The sequence below is a fragment of the Dictyostelium discoideum genome (genome assembly GCF_000004695.1).
Source record: "Dictyostelium discoideum AX4 chromosome 5 chromosome, whole genome shotgun sequence".
NCBI classification, from domain to species: Eukaryota; Evosea; class Eumycetozoa; order Dictyosteliales; family Dictyosteliaceae; genus Dictyostelium; species Dictyostelium discoideum.
The window spans coordinates 2,172,602-2,190,414 of NC_007091.3; the positions used below are offsets into that span (position 1 = coordinate 2,172,602).

At 18.4% G+C, this 17,813-nt stretch overlaps 5 protein-coding genes across 5 annotated transcripts; 3 read left to right on the forward strand and 2 right to left on the reverse strand.

Annotated features, from left to right (window-relative positions):
* Positions 1-1,727: 1,727 nt before the first annotated feature.
* On the reverse strand, positions 1,728-3,880 carry DDB_G0288965 (hypothetical protein; the record flags this gene model as incomplete). Its single annotated transcript, XM_631367.1, has 5 exons — positions 1,728-2,360; positions 2,451-3,250; positions 3,286-3,461; positions 3,549-3,608; positions 3,717-3,880. The coding sequence occupies 5 exons, from the start codon at positions 3,878-3,880 to the stop codon at positions 1,728-1,730; spliced, it is 1,833 nt and encodes a 610-aa protein (XP_636459.1).
* Positions 3,881-7,160: 3,280 nt separating this feature from the next.
* On the forward strand, positions 7,161-9,967 carry DDB_G0288967 (hypothetical protein; the record flags this gene model as incomplete). Its single annotated transcript, XM_631368.1, has 2 exons — positions 7,161-8,711; positions 8,798-9,967. 2 exons carry the CDS (start codon positions 7,161-7,163, stop codon positions 9,965-9,967), a joined length of 2,721 nt encoding a protein of 906 aa, XP_636460.1.
* Positions 9,968-10,380: 413 nt separating this feature from the next.
* DDB_G0288969 (hypothetical protein) lies at positions 10,381-13,488 on the forward strand (the record flags this gene model as incomplete). The annotated part of the gene is made up of 1 exon (XM_631369.1): positions 10,381-13,488. One exon carries the CDS (start codon positions 10,381-10,383, stop codon positions 13,486-13,488), a length of 3,108 nt encoding a protein of 1,035 aa, XP_636461.1.
* A 125-nt stretch (positions 13,489-13,613) lies between these two features.
* On the reverse strand, positions 13,614-14,235 carry DDB_G0288971 (hypothetical protein; the record flags this gene model as incomplete). The annotated part of the gene is made up of 3 exons (XM_631370.1): positions 13,614-13,769; positions 13,855-14,052; positions 14,149-14,235. 3 exons carry the CDS (start codon positions 14,233-14,235, stop codon positions 13,614-13,616), a joined length of 441 nt encoding a protein of 146 aa, XP_636462.1.
* Positions 14,236-14,303: 68 nt separating this feature from the next.
* On the forward strand, positions 14,304-15,807 carry DDB_G0288973 (hypothetical protein; the record flags this gene model as incomplete). The annotated part of the gene is made up of 2 exons (XM_631371.1): positions 14,304-14,714; positions 14,833-15,807. The coding sequence occupies 2 exons, from the start codon at positions 14,304-14,306 to the stop codon at positions 15,805-15,807; spliced, it is 1,386 nt and encodes a 461-aa protein (XP_636463.1).
* Between the last annotated feature and the right edge of the window lie 2,006 nt (positions 15,808-17,813).

Consider the following 17,813-nt stretch of genomic DNA (forward strand, 5'->3'; position numbering starts at 1 on the left):
GAGAGTGGTTGCTTAATCTTTAAGATCTGATTTTTGTTTTTTTTTTTTTTTTTTTTTTTTTTAATTTTTTTTTTTCCCTTAATTACTTTTAATTTCTTTAGAGCTGAAAATGTCGATCGAAAAAATAATTTATTATTTAAATTTGTTTTAACCTTAATTTTTTATCCACATTAACATTGTTTTTTTTTTTTTTTTAAATAAAAAAAAAAATTATATAGGATATTTCCATTTAATATTTATTTTTAAAAATTATTACAATACAAAATAAAATAAATAAATAAAATCGTTATTGAACTTAATATTTTTTAACAATTATTTTTTTCCCTTTGAAATTAATGTTTTATTTTATTGAAATTTAAAAAGTTTGATAATCATTACTAATTGATCGTTATTTTTATTTTTTAATTATTATTATTTTTATTATTATTATTATTATTATTATTTTTATTATTATTATTATTATTATTATTATTATTATTATTATTAAAGATAAAATAAAATAAAATAAAATAAAATAAAATAAAATAAAATAAAATAAAATAAAATAAAATTGAATAAAATAAAATAAAATTAAATAAAACAAAAAAATGAAAAAAAACAAAAAAAAAAAAAAAAAAAAAACACTTTGTTTTCTTAAATTTGAGTCTAATACATTATTATATATATATATATATATTATTAATTAAAAAGTTACCTAGGATTTTTTTTTATTTGATTATTCTTTATATTAATTTAAATAAATTGTTTAGTTAATTTTTTTTTTTTTTTTTTATTTTTTTATTTTTTTTTTTTTTTTGAAGAAAAAAATAAAAATAGACCAACTTGAAAAAAAAAAAAACAAATGAAAATATTAATTTGTAAAATTATTTGTTTCGCAAAATAAATTCATAAAAAAGAATGATAATTAAATATATCTTTTTTTAAAAAAAAAAAAAAATAAAAAAATGATATGCTCTTGTTTTTATTTAAGAGTTTCTCTACCACATAAATTAATTTTTTATTTTTATTATTATTATTTTTTTTTTTTTTTTTTATTATTATTTCTATATATATATTTTTTTTTTTTTTTTTTTTTCACAAAAAAAATTATTATAACTTAAAAAAATAAAAATAAATAAAAAAAATAAAAATAAAATATATAACACTTATTTTTATTTTATTTTATTTTTTTTTTTTTATTTTTTTATTTTTTTTTTTTTTAAATAATTTTTTAATTTTTTTTTTTTTAAAGGGGAATTTTTTTTTTTTTTTTTTTTTAACCAAACCAAAAAGGGTAAAAATTTTGGGGGGGCAAAAAAAACCACTTTTAACTCCAAATTTAAAAAAGGGGGTGGGACATTTTTAAGTTTTTGGGTTTAAAAACAGATTTTTAACAAGATTAAAAGGGGTTTTAATTTTTTAATTCAAAAAAAGTAGCCCCCCCGTTCCAAAAAAATTAAAAATTTTAAAAATAAAAAAATTAAAAATTTAAATTTAAATTGAAAAATTAAAATTAAAATTAAAAAACCCATTTTAAAATTAAATTAATTAAATAAAAAAATTTTTTAATGGAATAAAAAATTTTAATAAAATTAAAAATTTTTTTTAAATGGTTTAATAAAATCAATGCTATGGGTTAAAAAAAAAAAAAAAAAAAAAAAGTCCCCTTTTGCTTTTAAAGGTTTATTTTTGTTTTTTTTTTTGGCCAAAAAATTAAGACAAAATTTTTATTTATTATTATTATTATTTTATATATAGCCTTTTTCTTTTATTAACTTTGCAACGATTGATGCTAATTTATCAGTATCAATAGAATTTTCATTTTCAGTTTGTTGATTATTATTATTATTATTATTATTATTATTATTATTAATATTACTGGCACTGTTTGTTTGATATATATTATTATTATTATTATTATTATTATTATTATTATTATTATTATTATTATTATTATTATTATTATTATTATTATTATTATTATTATTATTATTATGCGATCTCTTTTTATCCAAACTTTTAAGTTTATCTAAAATATTTTCATTTGATTGTGATTCGGTTGTCGATATAGATACAAAAGGTGCTGATGATGTTGAACTACCACCACTTGAAGGTGATGGTAAAGATGATGTAGATGTAACTGATATTGGGTCAACAATAGTTGTATGTTGTTGTTGTTGTTGTTGTTGCTGTTGTTGTTGTTTTTGAATTACACTTGTATTATTAATAGAACCTGATGAACCAGTTAAACTTTGATTTGAAGAAAAAAAAGATGACTCTAATGTCAAAGGTTGATAGAATTTATATGTCTTCTTTATATATTTATCAAAAAATGGATTATAAATTGAAATTGATGATGTTGGGAATAAAACTTTAATTGTCTAATAATTATAATAAATAGATTGTTAGTATTTTTATAATTTTTTTTTTCTAAATTTTTTGTATTTTTTTTTATTTTTTTTTTTACTTACTTGACAATCTTTTTCTAAATCTAAAAACTTTTGAGTATATTGTGGAAGATTATCATTTTCGAAATTCTTTTGAACATCAGAATCTTTAAAATAATCTAAACTTGGAATTAATCTAAAAGTGTGTAATAAATTGACGATATAGGTTTTACCAGTTTGAAGTGTTTTCAAAGTTAAAAGATCCATTGTCTTTGAATTTGATTTTCTATACATTGAAACACCATATGCAAATGTCAATGGTGATGTTGAATTAAACTTTTTAATGAACCATCTAGATAACTTTTCTAAATCAAATTGATTCTTTGATAATAATTGCTTTGCATATAAATCAAACTTTGATGTCGATGTTGCTGATGAAATTGAATCATTTGATACTGATGGTGAAATAGTGGAATCATTTGAAGCTGATACTGTCTCATTTGTATTAGAAGTAGTAGTACTAGTACTAGTAGTAGTAGTAGTCGTTGAGGAGGAAGAGGAGGAGGAAGAGCTCTCTTTAATTAATGGTATAACAGTTGCAGACCATTTATTTTGAGAGAAAGTCGAATTTATATTATGTAAAGTACTACTATATAATGTATCAACTTTTGAATAAGAAGGGAATAATTGATTTCTATCTAAATCAGTACCTAAAACAATTTGAATATCATTCTCTAAATATAAAACTGGATATGATTGAAGGGAATGAAACGAATCTGATCTATGTAATGGAATATGACCAACAACTTGATTATTTGTAAATATTGTCCAGTATGCTCTTGTATCATTTGTACCTGTTATATATAATGGACAAGTATATGGATCTTCAAATTTTGTAACTAAATTTTTCTATATATACATATATACATGAATAATATTGTTAATAATAGTGGTGGTGGTGGTGGTGGTGTGGTGGTGCAAATTAATTTGAAAAAAAATAAAAAAATAAAAAATAAAATAAACCCTACATGAATAATTGAAGAAATATTTTCATATCCAATATCTATTAATGAGCCACTTGATTTTTTAAATATTCTATGAGAAAAAAAAAAAAATTTGATAAATTATTAGTATGAAAAGAAAAAAGGTACACTATAATATTTATATGTGTATGTTAATTACTTTTGAAATTTTAAAAATGAACTTGAAAAATAGAATCCTAGCCACACTGGTTCATTTGTACTTTTTATTTTAATTATTTTAAAAAAAAAAAAATGATATAAGTAAATTTTTTTTTTTTTTTTTTTTTTTTTTTTTTTTTTTACAATTTAAAGTAATTGATATATTTACGATTTTTTAGCTTCGAGTGTTACAACAAATTCGACATGATTCTTTGATAATAAAACTGAAACACCAAATGGAAGTACACCTAAATTTGTGCCTTGTGATGATTCATCTTCTAAACTTTTAACCTTTCTAACTGCCTTTGTGCCTTCATAAACATTTAAATTCATGTTAAATTCTGTTCTTTTATTTGTTTTTTTTTTTTTTTATTCTTTAATTTTTTTTTGATCAATTTTTTTTTTTTTAATAAATATATTTATTTAATATGCATATAATTCTTTGAACATACTCAACTTTTAAAAATAAAAAAAAAAAAAAAAAAAAAAACTCACTTTTTTTTTTTTTTTTCATTTTTCAAAAATTTTATTTTTTTTTTAAATTTTTTTTTTTTAATTTCAATTTTTCATTTTTCATTTTTCATTTTTTTTTTTTTTTTATCTTTCCAATTATACAAAATCGGTTTCTTACAAATTTAAAACAACCCTGATCCCCTCTATTTTTATTTTTTTATTTTATTTTATTTTTTTTTGGGATCAATATTTGGGGTTAAAATTATTTATTTGGATTAGGAAAGACTTAATTCATCAGATCGATTTATTTTTATTTCATCTATTTTTTTTTCAATTATATTCCACATTTGATTAAGAAAATATTTCTTGAAAGGGAAATTATAATAATAATAATAATAATAATAATAATAATAATAATAATAATAATAATAATAATAATAATAATAATAATAATAATAATAATAATAATAATAATAATAATAATAATAATAATAATAATAATAATAATAATAATAATAATAGTAATAATAATATTGTGTCATGAAATTTGATTTTCCAGCTTTTTGTTTTTTTTTAAAAAAAAAAAAAAAAAAATTTAAAACTAAAAAAAAGAAAAACAAAAATATTTTGTTTTGATTTGATTATTTGATTATTTGATTATTTATTTTTTATTTTTTTTATTTATAAAGTTTTGGTTATGTGTGATTTTATTCATTTAAAAAAATATTTTTTAAATTAACAATATTTACATTTAATTTTTTTACACAGGAGGCCTCCATTTCATTAGATTCTTGAATTGGAACATGCGGAGCACTAATCATTTTGGATTTATTTGATGAGGGATAATAAGAGGAAAAGAAAAATAAAAAAAATTCTGAATTTTTAAGATTAATCTTAAAGCACCCAAAAGTTTTTACTTTGTCACAGCGGATATAGAAGATCATCAACCTAAATTAAAATAAACTATTAAAAAAATAAAACACCATTAAATTGGATGGGGGTGATAGGTTATTTTAATTAAAAAATAGTATTTCCAAAAAAAAAATATTTAATTTGCCAAATTAACATAATTCAAAAATATTCATAACATTGTTTTATGCTATTGAGTTGGTCAATATTTGAAAATAAAAAAAAATGAAAAAAAAAAAAAAAAATGAAAAAAAAATTTAAATCTAAAATGAAAAAAAAAAAAAATTTGAAAAATGGAATACGAATTTTTTATTTTTTTCTTTTTTCGTATTTTCATAATTGATTTATTAAAATAATCTTGTGTGTGATTTTATCCAATTATTTTATTTATTAGATAAAAAATATATATATATATATACATTAAATTTTAATAGGAATCCTTGGAAAATCTAATTAATAAATTAAAACTGGATTTAAAATAAAATTGTTAAAATTTTATATTAATTATTATTTTAATTTGATTACCTATTATTTGATTCTTTTTTTATTTCTTTTGAATAACTAAAAAGAAAATAATTTTTTTTTTTTATTTAAAAAAAAAAAAAAAAAAAAAAAAAAAATCCTATTAACAATAATGAGTTTTTTGAGTGGAAAAGCCACTTTTTTAGATAGTTTTTTTTAATTTTTTTAATTTTTTCTTTAATTTCAAAAAAAAAAAAAAAAAAAATTCATTTTTTAATATAAGTTCAATTATTTAGTATTGGTTCTTTTTTTTTTTTTTTTTTTATTTTTAAATATTAAAATTTTTAAAATTTTAATTTTTATTTTAAATTATAACGACATGTAATAAATTTTTTTTGGAAATAAAGGAAAAAATAAAATTGAACTTGATTGAGAGGAAATTTTTAGTGTCTGTTTTTTGTGTTTTGTTTTGTTTCCAAAGATGATTTTTAAAATTTTTTTTTTTTTTTTTTTAATATGAGATTGATTGTAAAAAAAAAAAAAGAAAAATCTTTTTCGTTGCTGTGTTGGTGTGAGACCAAAGTTTTTTCTCTGTGGTGTGAATCTTCACACTGAAATTATAAATTGTTAACTCCAATCAAACATTGCGAGTGAAAAAATGAAAAATTTTTTTTATCCAATCAAAGGTTTTTTTTTTAAAAATTAAAAAAAAGATTTTTACCTTTTTTTGATATTTTAGGAAATTGTTATAACTATAAAGTGTTTTAATTTTTTAAAAAAAAAAACAATAATAAATATAAAAAAAAAAAAAAAAAAAAAATTAAGAAGTTAAATTTAACTAATATTACTAATTTTTAAAATAAACATTATTTTTTTATTTTTTTTAGAATTGAAAAATGTATATTGATTTTTTTATTATAAATAATTTTTTAATAATTAAATTTTATTTTAATAATGATAGAGAATTGAGTTTTGTATTTTTAATTATTTTTTTAATTATTTTTTATTTTTTTTGTAAAAATGTAGATGGATAATTTAATTATAAAAAAAATAAAAAAAATTTTAAAAAAAAAAAAAAAAATCAAAAAAATTAAAATATGGTACTAATCTGTGTGAAAAAAATATCTGAATTTTTTTTTTTTTTTTCCATTGGGTGTAGGGAAGGGTGCAATATTGCCAAATCACACAACTGAGTTTATTCATTTTTCGTGCAAATTAGCAAAACTTTCAGCAAAATGCTACACTTTTTTTTTTTTTTTTCTTTTTTTTTTTTTTTTTTTTCTTTTTTTTTTTCTTTTTTAAAAAATTCTAATTTTTACTATAAATAATTATTTTTTTTTTTCTTTTTTTTTAACAACAAGCTTATGGGAAAATAAAAAAATAAAAAAAAAAAAAAAAAAAAAAAAAGCCATATATATATTTTTTTTTTTTTTTTTATTTTATATTTTTTTAGTTAAATAAAGAAATATATTATACATCATAATTCGAAATAACATTTTTGGTTTGCCAATCACCCATATATTTTTTTTAATCATAATTTTAGTTTGATTTTCAAAAACATTTTTGATTTTTTTCACTTTTTCACTTTTTTTTTTTTTTTTCTATTCAACAATAATTTTTTAAATCATAGTAAATAATAATAATAATTTTGTTTTAAATACATTTGTATTGTTTTTTTTTTTCACATACCAAATTTGTTTTTTTAAATCTAAATCAATATTTTTTTATTATTAAATTTTTTTTTTTTTTTTTCTTAAATAAAAAAAAAAAAAAAAAAAAAAAAAAAAAAATGGATAATACAAATAATAAAATTCATTTTAACCAAAGTAATATTAATAACCAAGACAATAACAAAAATAATAAAATATATCCAAATAATTTTCCAAATTCACATAACCTAAATCCTCAAATATATAATAATAATAATAATAATAATAATAATAATAATAATAATAATAATAATAATAATAATAATAATATTAATAATAATAATAATAATTGTAATAATAATAATAATAATTGTAATAGTAATATAAATAAAAGTGTTAGTTATAATGATTTTTTATTTATAAACAATAATATAAATAATAATAATAATAATAATAATAATAATAACTCAAATATACCAATGGCAAAAAGTTTTGATAGTTTACAATTAATTTCTACACCTTTAAATTTCCCTCAAATTGAATTCCAAAATCTTATTCCACCTGCGCTACAACATCACCAACATCCACAACAACAACAACAACAACAACAACAACAACAACAACAACAACAACAACAACAACAACAACAACAACAACAACAACAACAACAACAACAACAACAACAACAAAAAAATGAAAATGGACAAGATTTTAATCTTTATGGTTCTCAAAATAGTTTTTCAAACTCTGTTGAATCTTTAAGTTCATATTTATCCGACATGTCACCTAATAGATCTGATTCCTCTAATGTTTCACTCTCTCCTCCCGTTCATAATCCAAGTTCACCAAAGATACCAATTTCTAAAAAGGTTTCAAAAGTTAAAGCAAAAACTTTAAAGGTTGGTGAAACTGAACTTAATAAATTAAATAAAAAAGATAACACCAAAAGAAAAAAAACATCAAAAAATTATAAAAAATTAAGAGATATTGGATTATCTATTATAAATACATCATCATCATCAACAATTGAAACACCAACAATTATGATAACTACACCCGATACAAATAACACAAACCCCACAACTACAACTACTACTACTACAACCACAACTACAACATCAAATAGTGATAGCTCAAATTTTGAAAATGATAATAGTCAAGATGAAATTATTAAAAAAACTCAACCAATTAAAAAATTAAAGGTAAAAGATAATCTTAAATTATCATTTATTACGGATAAATTTTCAAATTATTTAAAAGGGAGGGGAATTTTTTATTATTATCAAGGTATGGAACCATTTGAGTTTGATAGTCATGAATTGGCTAATCATCTTGATGTAAATGAAGTAAAAATGTCTTCTGTCTTGGAAATATTGAAAATTCTTGGTCTTGCTGAAAAAGAAAGAGAGAGAGAAAGAAAAGAGAGAGAAAAGGAATCAAATAAAGATGGTGATTCTGATAATGAAAGAAAGAAGCCATGTCAAATACCCTCAATGAACAAATGGATTTGGCATGGCATAAATAGTAATATGAATTTAACATTTCTCCATAAAATATATCATTCAAATATCAGAGGTTTATACGCTTGTGATTGCTGTAAATCTAAAGAAATCTCTGAAGATGAAACAGCATTGGTTGCAAAGAAAATGAGTGACTTTTTTGTTCACTTTTTATTTAGAAACATTGGTAATGTAAGTGTCATTGAATTACTATAATATTTAATTATTTTTTTCAATTTTACTAATTAGTATTATATATTTTATATTTTAAATTATAGTCTATAACAATGAGAGATCTTATTACATATTTTAATAATACAAAACCAAAAGATAATAATTTTTTAAATGAACAAAGAAATACAAGTAAAATCAAAAGAGTTTATGATATTACCAATGTTCTAAGTCCATTAGGTCTAATCCGTAAAACCAAATGTCCAAGAGATAGTAGCGATTCTGAGGATGGTAAAAAGATAAATTCTGTTGAATACAGATATCAATGGATTGCCGAATATGGTTATACATTTGCTAAAAACAATTGTCCATATATCAATGGAAAAGTCACCACTTCAAAAACTACAACCACAACAACCACTACCACAACCACTTCAAACAATAAAAATAATAATAACAATAACAACAATAATAATATTAATAATAATAATAATAATAACAATAATATTAATAATAATAATAACAATAACAATAATAATAATAATAATAATAATAATAATAATAATAATAATAATAATAATAATAATAATAATAATAATAATAATAATAATAATAATAATATTAATAATAATAATAGTAGTAATAATTTTGATAATGGTATTGAAAATTTTTATTTAAATAATAATAATATATTTGATACATTTAAATTTACAAAAAGTTCTTCATCATCATCTCCAACTTCATCAACTTCTTCAACACCAAGATCAAGTAATTCACATATATCTGCCTCTACTTCACCAACATCTGTCAATACTTTAGTGTCTTTGTTTACTCCAACAATTGAACCATCTCAATCAGAATTATCTTCAATAAATACATCAAATTTTAATACTGGTGTTCCAGATTTTACCTCAAATCCATTATCATTCCTCACAACCGACCAAATATATCAACTCCATGAACAATTCATAAACCATCAACAACAACAACAACAACAACAAAATCATCATCATCATCATCATCAATTACATCAACAACAACAACAACCCCAACAACCTCAACAACATCAACCTCAACAACAACAACAACAACAACAACAACTACAACAACAACAACAAACTCAACAACCTCATCAACAACAATTCCAAAATCAACAACATCATTACCAACAATCCAACTTAAAAAATGATATTCATCAATTCGATATGGATCAAATTGAACATGAAAATAACCAAAACAATGAATACACCAACAGATTTTACTTTTATTTAAATTAATAATAAAAAAAAAAAAAAAAATATATTAAAAAATATATAAAAATATAAAAATATAAATAAAATAAAAAATTATATTTTTAATCCATATAATTTTAATAATATACCACTTTGGATCTAATTTGTATAAAAAAAAAAAAAATAGAATTAGAAAGGAGATAATATAAAAAAAAAAAAAAAAAAAAAAAAAAAAAAAAAAAAAAAAAAAAAAAAATAGTAAATACTAAATAAAAACAAAATATTTAAAAAAAACATCAAGATTCCAAAAACAACTTTTATTCATTTATTGGAATTATCTTTTTTTTAATTATTTTTAATTTTTTTTTTTTTTTTTATTCACTTTTTTTTTCAGTTCCCTTTTAAATTAAATTTTTTTTTTTTTATATTCATTTTTTTTTTTTTTTTTTTTAAAAATAATGAACAAAGGGAATAGCAATAATAAGATAATTCAACAAGCTCAATATTTAACATTTCAAAAAAAATTAATAAGGATTGGTTCAGATAAATCAAAGAATGAAAATGAAATAGATATAAAGATAACATTAATAAAATTAAAGAAACCACATCAACAACAACAACCCCAAATTGAAAATAATAGTTTTTCAAAAAGTGTTAATAAAAAAGGTTATTTTGAAATTGTTGGGTTTGAAAAAGGGGTAGATCATAAAATATTATCAAATTCAATTGATTTCAAGGGAGAGACTGATAAATTTCAATATATATCATCATGCTCAATCATTGATGATACAATTCAAAATCAATATTTTATATATCTATTAATACAAGTTGAATCTTTAATACCAACCACACTAAAATATATTTTCGGTTATTTAGATTCAAATTATAAATTTAATATTATACATAGATTCAATATACCATCATCATCATCATCATCAACAGCAACAACAACAACTAAACTCACATATAAAATATTAGATGGTCCAAATATTATCATTCATAATAGTAATAATAATATATTTTATGTTCAAAGTATTGATAAAGAATCATATAATTTTAATGATTATGAACCACAACAGCAGCAACAACAACAACAACAACTAGTATATAAATGGATATCATTTGAACATCAATCAATACCAGATTCAAAACCAGTATCTTTCGCAACATTATCAACAAATATAAATTTAAATAATAATAATAATAATAATAATAATAATAATAATAATAATAATTTATTTTTAGATGAAACTATTAATCAACAATATGAAATACCATATGTAATAACATATTCACATGAACCAACATCAATTTTTAATAAGACAATATTAAATCAACCATCAATTAAAAGTACAAGTCCAGAATTAAAAAAGAATATAAATAAGATTAAAAGTTTATCATTGAATATAATTTTAAATAATTTATATTCAAATAAAGAAATTAATCGTCAAGGTGAATTTCATATACTTAAATCAATTAATGATTCAACCAATTCATATACAATTCAATTAGAGAAATCCATTTTAATATTTAGAGATAATGATAATGATAATACCGATAGTTATAAACCAATTTGGGAAATTGAATTACCAAAGAAACCTTTAAATATTTATTTCACATCATTACCATCGTTGTTAATTTTTGATAATAATTTTGATAATAATATTGATACTAAAAATAAAACTAAAGAAGATATTGAAATATTTAAATGGTCACAAGGTTGTTTGGTTGTAAATTATCAAAAAGAGGATAAATTAGTACAAGTTTATTCAATGGCAACAAAAGAATTATTAAATGAATCAACCAATGTTTCAGAGATGTGGATACATGATTTCTTATCATATGGGTTCGATCAATTATTAATTCGTCATATGAAAGATGATAAAACAGATAAGAAAATCGTTTTATCAATGATACCTTTAAATTTTATTTCATTTAATAGACGTATAAAAATTGAAGATCCTCCTACCTCTACTTCTTTAAATACTATTGGTGGTGTTGGTGGTGTTTGTAGTGTTGATATTAAAGAAACAAAGAAACCAATTGCATTTGAAATTATAATGGAGTCATTAGAGACAAGATCAAAATTAGCAAGTCAAGAATATAAAGATTTAGAAAAACAATTTATTTCGAAAAAAGGTTTATTAGAACATTCTTTAAAGATATTAGAATCATTTGGTACTCCAAAATCATTAAATATAAATAATATTAATGGTTCACAATTAAATAATTGGGATTATGAATTTAAATCATTAATTAATAATAATAATAAAGAACAACAACAACAACAACAACAACAAAATAAACAAAGAGAAGAAAAAGAAACTAGTGATCAATTGGTAGTTAATATACAATCGATAGATATATCAATTAGTGGTAATACTCTATATTGTATGATAGAATTGAAGAAATCATTTAAACCATATACAATTGTATCTGTATTCTTAACTTGTAAAGATTTATCATTAATCACTAAAACTAAATTCACACTTTCAGATAATAATCATCCATATGGTATTGATATTGATAATAAAGCAAATTCAACAACAACAACAACAACAACAACTTTATTATTAGAATCATCTTTAGATCCATTAAACATTGATTATAGTTTACCAAACTTGATCAACGTTTTCATTGAATGGGGTTTTACATTACCAAAAGAAAGATCTAAAATCTCACCATCAAAAAATAATAATAACAATAACAATAACAATAATAATAGCAATAATAATAATAATAATATAGTTTATGATATTAGTTATGGTAATGATAATATAAATTCAACATTTTTATATTCATTTTATTTAAATGATTATATTGGGAAACATAATCAAAAACAGCAACAACATATATTAAAAACCTTAACAGAAAAGAAATCAAAGATAAATTTCCCTTTTGAATTGGATTTCGTAATAAGTGGTATTGATTTATCTTTATTGAAAACATCAAGAATGGTAGAGATTTTACAAGAGTTACTTCCAAATTCAGATTTCATAATGTCAAAGAATTTCAACCCAATTGATATTAGTAGTAATGATGTTTCAATGAATGAAGATGATGACGATGATGATGATGAATATGATGATAAATTATTAACATTCACTTCTTGTGATGATCCTTTTATTAATTTTCAATTTAATTTTGGTAAAAATAATAACAATCATCAAACAGCAACAACAACGACAACAACGACAACAACAACAGCTCAATTACTATTACATATAAATTCAGTTTGTTTATTTACAATGATAACAAATATTAAAGTTTTCATTGAAAAATTAAAGAGTAAATCTGTTGTAAATTCAAATTTTAATATTAATTTATCAAATAGAAAGAATGAAAATAAATGGAATTATCAATTAAGAAAGGATATATTACAACAGTTAAAGGATGAAATATACATGATCTCCTCATCGAATCTATCAAATGAACATAGTTTTAACAAAAAACTTCAAAAAGAGATTTTCTTAAAATATCATCAACTATATCAAAAAATTTATCAATCAAAAATTGAAACACAATCACTTCTTTATCATTTAGAATTATTAAATAAATTTAATTAAATATTTATTTTTATTTTTATTTTTTTGATGCTGTACATATATAGGTGGTATTTTTAGTATTATTTTTAGTATTATTATTATTATTATTATTATTATTATTATTATTATTATTATTATTATTATTTTTATTGTTTTGGTATTATATTCCTATTATCTAAATTTTCTTGTTGTTGTTGTTTTTTGTACTCCATTTCTTGTACTCTTAATTTTAAATCCTCTTCTTCAAATATTTTTGCTTTTTCTTTTATTGATCTTTGTCTTTCATCTTCTTTTAATACATCCTATTATATTATAATTATTTTTTTTTTTGATTAGATTACAAAATTATTATATGTTTTGAAAAAAAAATAATAAAAATAAACTTACTTCATAAGTTGGTGGATCAGAAACTCTAAATGCTAACCATCTATTCCAAATTGATGGAATTGTTCTTGGATTTGGTTCACGAATGAAATAATCTACATCCCTTCTAACTTTACCTTCACTATCGATAAATTGGTAATATCTATTTAAATGTAAATCTTCACCAATAAATGTTTTATTTCTAAACCTATCCAATCCCATCTTTTTTAAATTATAAATTAATTTGTTTTTATTCATTTTATTAATTATTTATATATTATTATTATTTATAAGAAAAAGAATTAAAAAATAAAAAACAAAAAAAAAAAAAAAAAAAAAAAAAAAAAAAAAGTTTTTTTCATTTTTTTTTTTTCCTATAAAAACTTTTTTTTTTTTTTTTTGCATTATTTTTTATTTTTTTTTTTTATTATTTTTATTTTGGAAATTTAGAAAACAAATAATTCAATGAATGAATGAATGAATCAATATTTATTAAAGAATTTATAAAAATTTTAATTAAATGTAAATTAGGAAATGAAGAAGATTGGTTTATTGAAATAATTGATAAAGTTTGGATATGGGCAGATAAATTTCAAATTAAAATCATTTCAAGAGTAAATGAAAACAAAGAATTAATAGAACCAATTAATAAGATATGGAATGATTCTCTAAAACAAATTTCATCAGAAATAAATCTTAATAAAATTTGTATATTAAATTTACAAAAAGAAATTTCATTCAAATATTTACTAGAATTTGAAAATATTAAAGAATTCATTTTATCATTATTTTTAAATAATTTACTTTTAACAGAATATCAATTATTAATTTGTTTAAATTCATTTTTTAATAATAATAGTAATTTATCTTTAAATGTTATAAATGTAAGAAATATTTTTTATTTTTATTTTATTTTTTTTTTTTTTTTATCTCAATATGTCATTTAAAACTAACTTTTTTATTTTTTATTTTTTTTTTTTATTTTATTTTCTCCCTAAATAGAAAATTAGGGAAATTTCATCAAAAAATAGTTTTAATAACTTATTAAAAGATTTTAATTTAAAATTTCAAGAATCAATATTTGGAGTAAACTTTAAAACAAATATTAATGATAATAAAAACAATAATGAATTATTTTTATTTCCTTCAATTCATATAAATGAAAATCTCGAAAGTAGAGCAATAGCACAACTTTTATTAAATAATTTTTTAAAAATACAAACAAATAAAGAAAAAGAAGAAATAGATCCTGAAACTATAAATGTAATTTCAAATCTTTATAATAATGATACAACAGTCTTTTTATGGATATTATTAATTTTATCATTTAATATAAATAATAATAATAATAATAATAATAATAATAATAATAATAATAATAATAATAATAATAATAATAATAATAATAATAATTATAATAATTTAATTGGTGAAATGTTAACATTAATAGAAAAAAGCAAACTTGTTAAAAAAGTAAAATTCTTTTTATGTAGTGACAATTATTTATTGATGTCAGTGACAAAATTAAATTTTAATTTCTTCCAGTTATATCAAGATGCCTTATTTTCATTAATAGAATATTATCTATTCAATGAAAATTCAAAAGAGATTAATATAGATTCCGATTATTTGAATTATTTAAATTCCAGTTTATTATCATTGCTTCAATTAACTTCTCCAATTTTAATAAATCAACCATCACAACCAACATCACCACCACAAAATGAAATTAATAATAATAATAATAATAATAATAATAATAATAATAATAATAATAATAATAATAATAATAATAATAATAATAATAATAATAATAATAATAATAATAATTCAATTACTAGTATAAGACATTTAGTTTTAAATTCAATTAATCAAAGAATATTTGCAACTAAAACTTTAAAAACAAATGAAATTTCAAAAGGAAATGTTTTAAAAATGCTAATCGATTTAAAAAACTCAAATTCAATTAAAAAATAAAAATAAAAAAATAAAAAAATGAAAATAAAAATTAAAAAAATAATTATTATTAAATTGAATTTCAGTAATAATTAATGTGTATTTAAATAAATAAATTTTAAAAAAAAATTTTAAAAAATTAAAAATTATAATAAAAAATAATTATTTTTATTATTAAATTGAAAGTGTCTTTCTCTCTCTTCCTAACTCAAAGAAAAAAAAAAAAAAAAAAAAAAAAAAAAAAAAAAAAAAAAAAAACCCACTCACCCAACACACAAACATTCATGCACACAAGTAATCTAAAAATAAAAAGTAACAGCTTAAAAAATTATAAAATTTAATGATTTTTACTAAAATTGGTAAAAAAACATTAATCTTTAATAACAATAAATAATTGTAGAGTTGGTTAAAAAAAAATTATTATTTTTTTCAAATAAAAAGTAAAAATTTAATTTAATTATTTGTTTTTATTTTTTTATTTTTTTTTTTTAACAGATAAATTACTTATTATTTTTAGATTTTGTAAATAACGACTAATTGAATGTTGAAATTTTAAAAAAATATATATTATTTTACTTGATTAAAATGATGGTAATCCCAGCAACCAATTAAAAATATTTATAAAAAAAAAAAAAAAAAAAAAAAAAAATTTTAAATTAAATAAATTAATAAATAATATGATTATTTTTAAAAGATATAAAAGTGTTTTTAAATTAAGTGTACTATTGTTTAAAATAACAACTATAAAAAAAACAAAAAAAAAATTCCAACATTAATGTTACTCCCCCATCTAAACACAGTTGCGTTACATGAAAAAAATTGTTTTTTTTTTTTTTTTATTTTTATTTTTATTTTTTAAGTTTTGTAGTGGCAATATAAAATTTATTTGGGTAGTTGTATTTACTACGTTATGGGTTAGAAAATAATGTTGTTGAAATGTATTCTAAGTAAATGGTAGCTGTGTTTGATATTGAGATAGGTGAGATACTTGATAGTTTAAAAAAAAAAAAAAAAAAAAAACATATGAAATATTATACTACCATTTTTCCCACCAAAAATTTCAAACTTAAAAAATATCACTTATTTAACGAGAGAGAGAGAGAGATCACACCAACATTTTCTATAACCACACATTATATATATATACAAAAAATAATAATAAAAATAAAAATAATAAATAATAATTTAATTTAATTTAATATAATTTCCAAATTATTTTTGGCACTTAATATGAGAAGTATATTGAAATTTTTAATTAACTTACATTTTTTTTGTAGATTAAAAAAAAAAAAAAAATATTGTACGAGTAGTAAAAATTATATATAAAACCCCCATAAAAATATACACTCACACAACACAATGATTTTTAACACAATAATTTTAAAAGAGTTAGTGTGTACTTTTAATAATTACCACAAAAAAAAAAAATATATATATTTTGTGTATAAATTTAGTTTGAAAGAAAAAAAAAAAAAAAAAAAACAATTAAATAACAACAACTAATAATATTATATTATAAATAACACTCAAGCAATTTTCATTTTCAATAAAAAACACACTCACACACTCACCACCATATATCAACATTATAATTCCACCACTATAAGGATTATTTAAAGTTTAAAAAAAAAATAAATTTATTATTTTTTTTTTTTTATTGATCATGCCTATGGAATTTTGGATGAATATGATAATTTGCACATATTTGAATTTACATTTCCATTTTATTTTATTTAAATTTTGTGTTAGTGTGTGGGGCTTGTGTGTGAAGTGTTATTTTGTATGTTTTTTTTTTTTTTTTTTTTTTTTTTTTTTATTTTTAAAAATAATAATAATATTATTATTATTATTATTAATTTAAATGTATATATTTAATTGTAGTGTATACATTATAAAATCAAGCATTGGCAATATATTTTTTAATTTAAATTATTTTTATTTATTTATTTATTTATTTATTTTTAAAAAATATTATTTTTAATTATTTTTTAATTTTTTTTTTTTTTTTAATCATTAAAAATAATAAA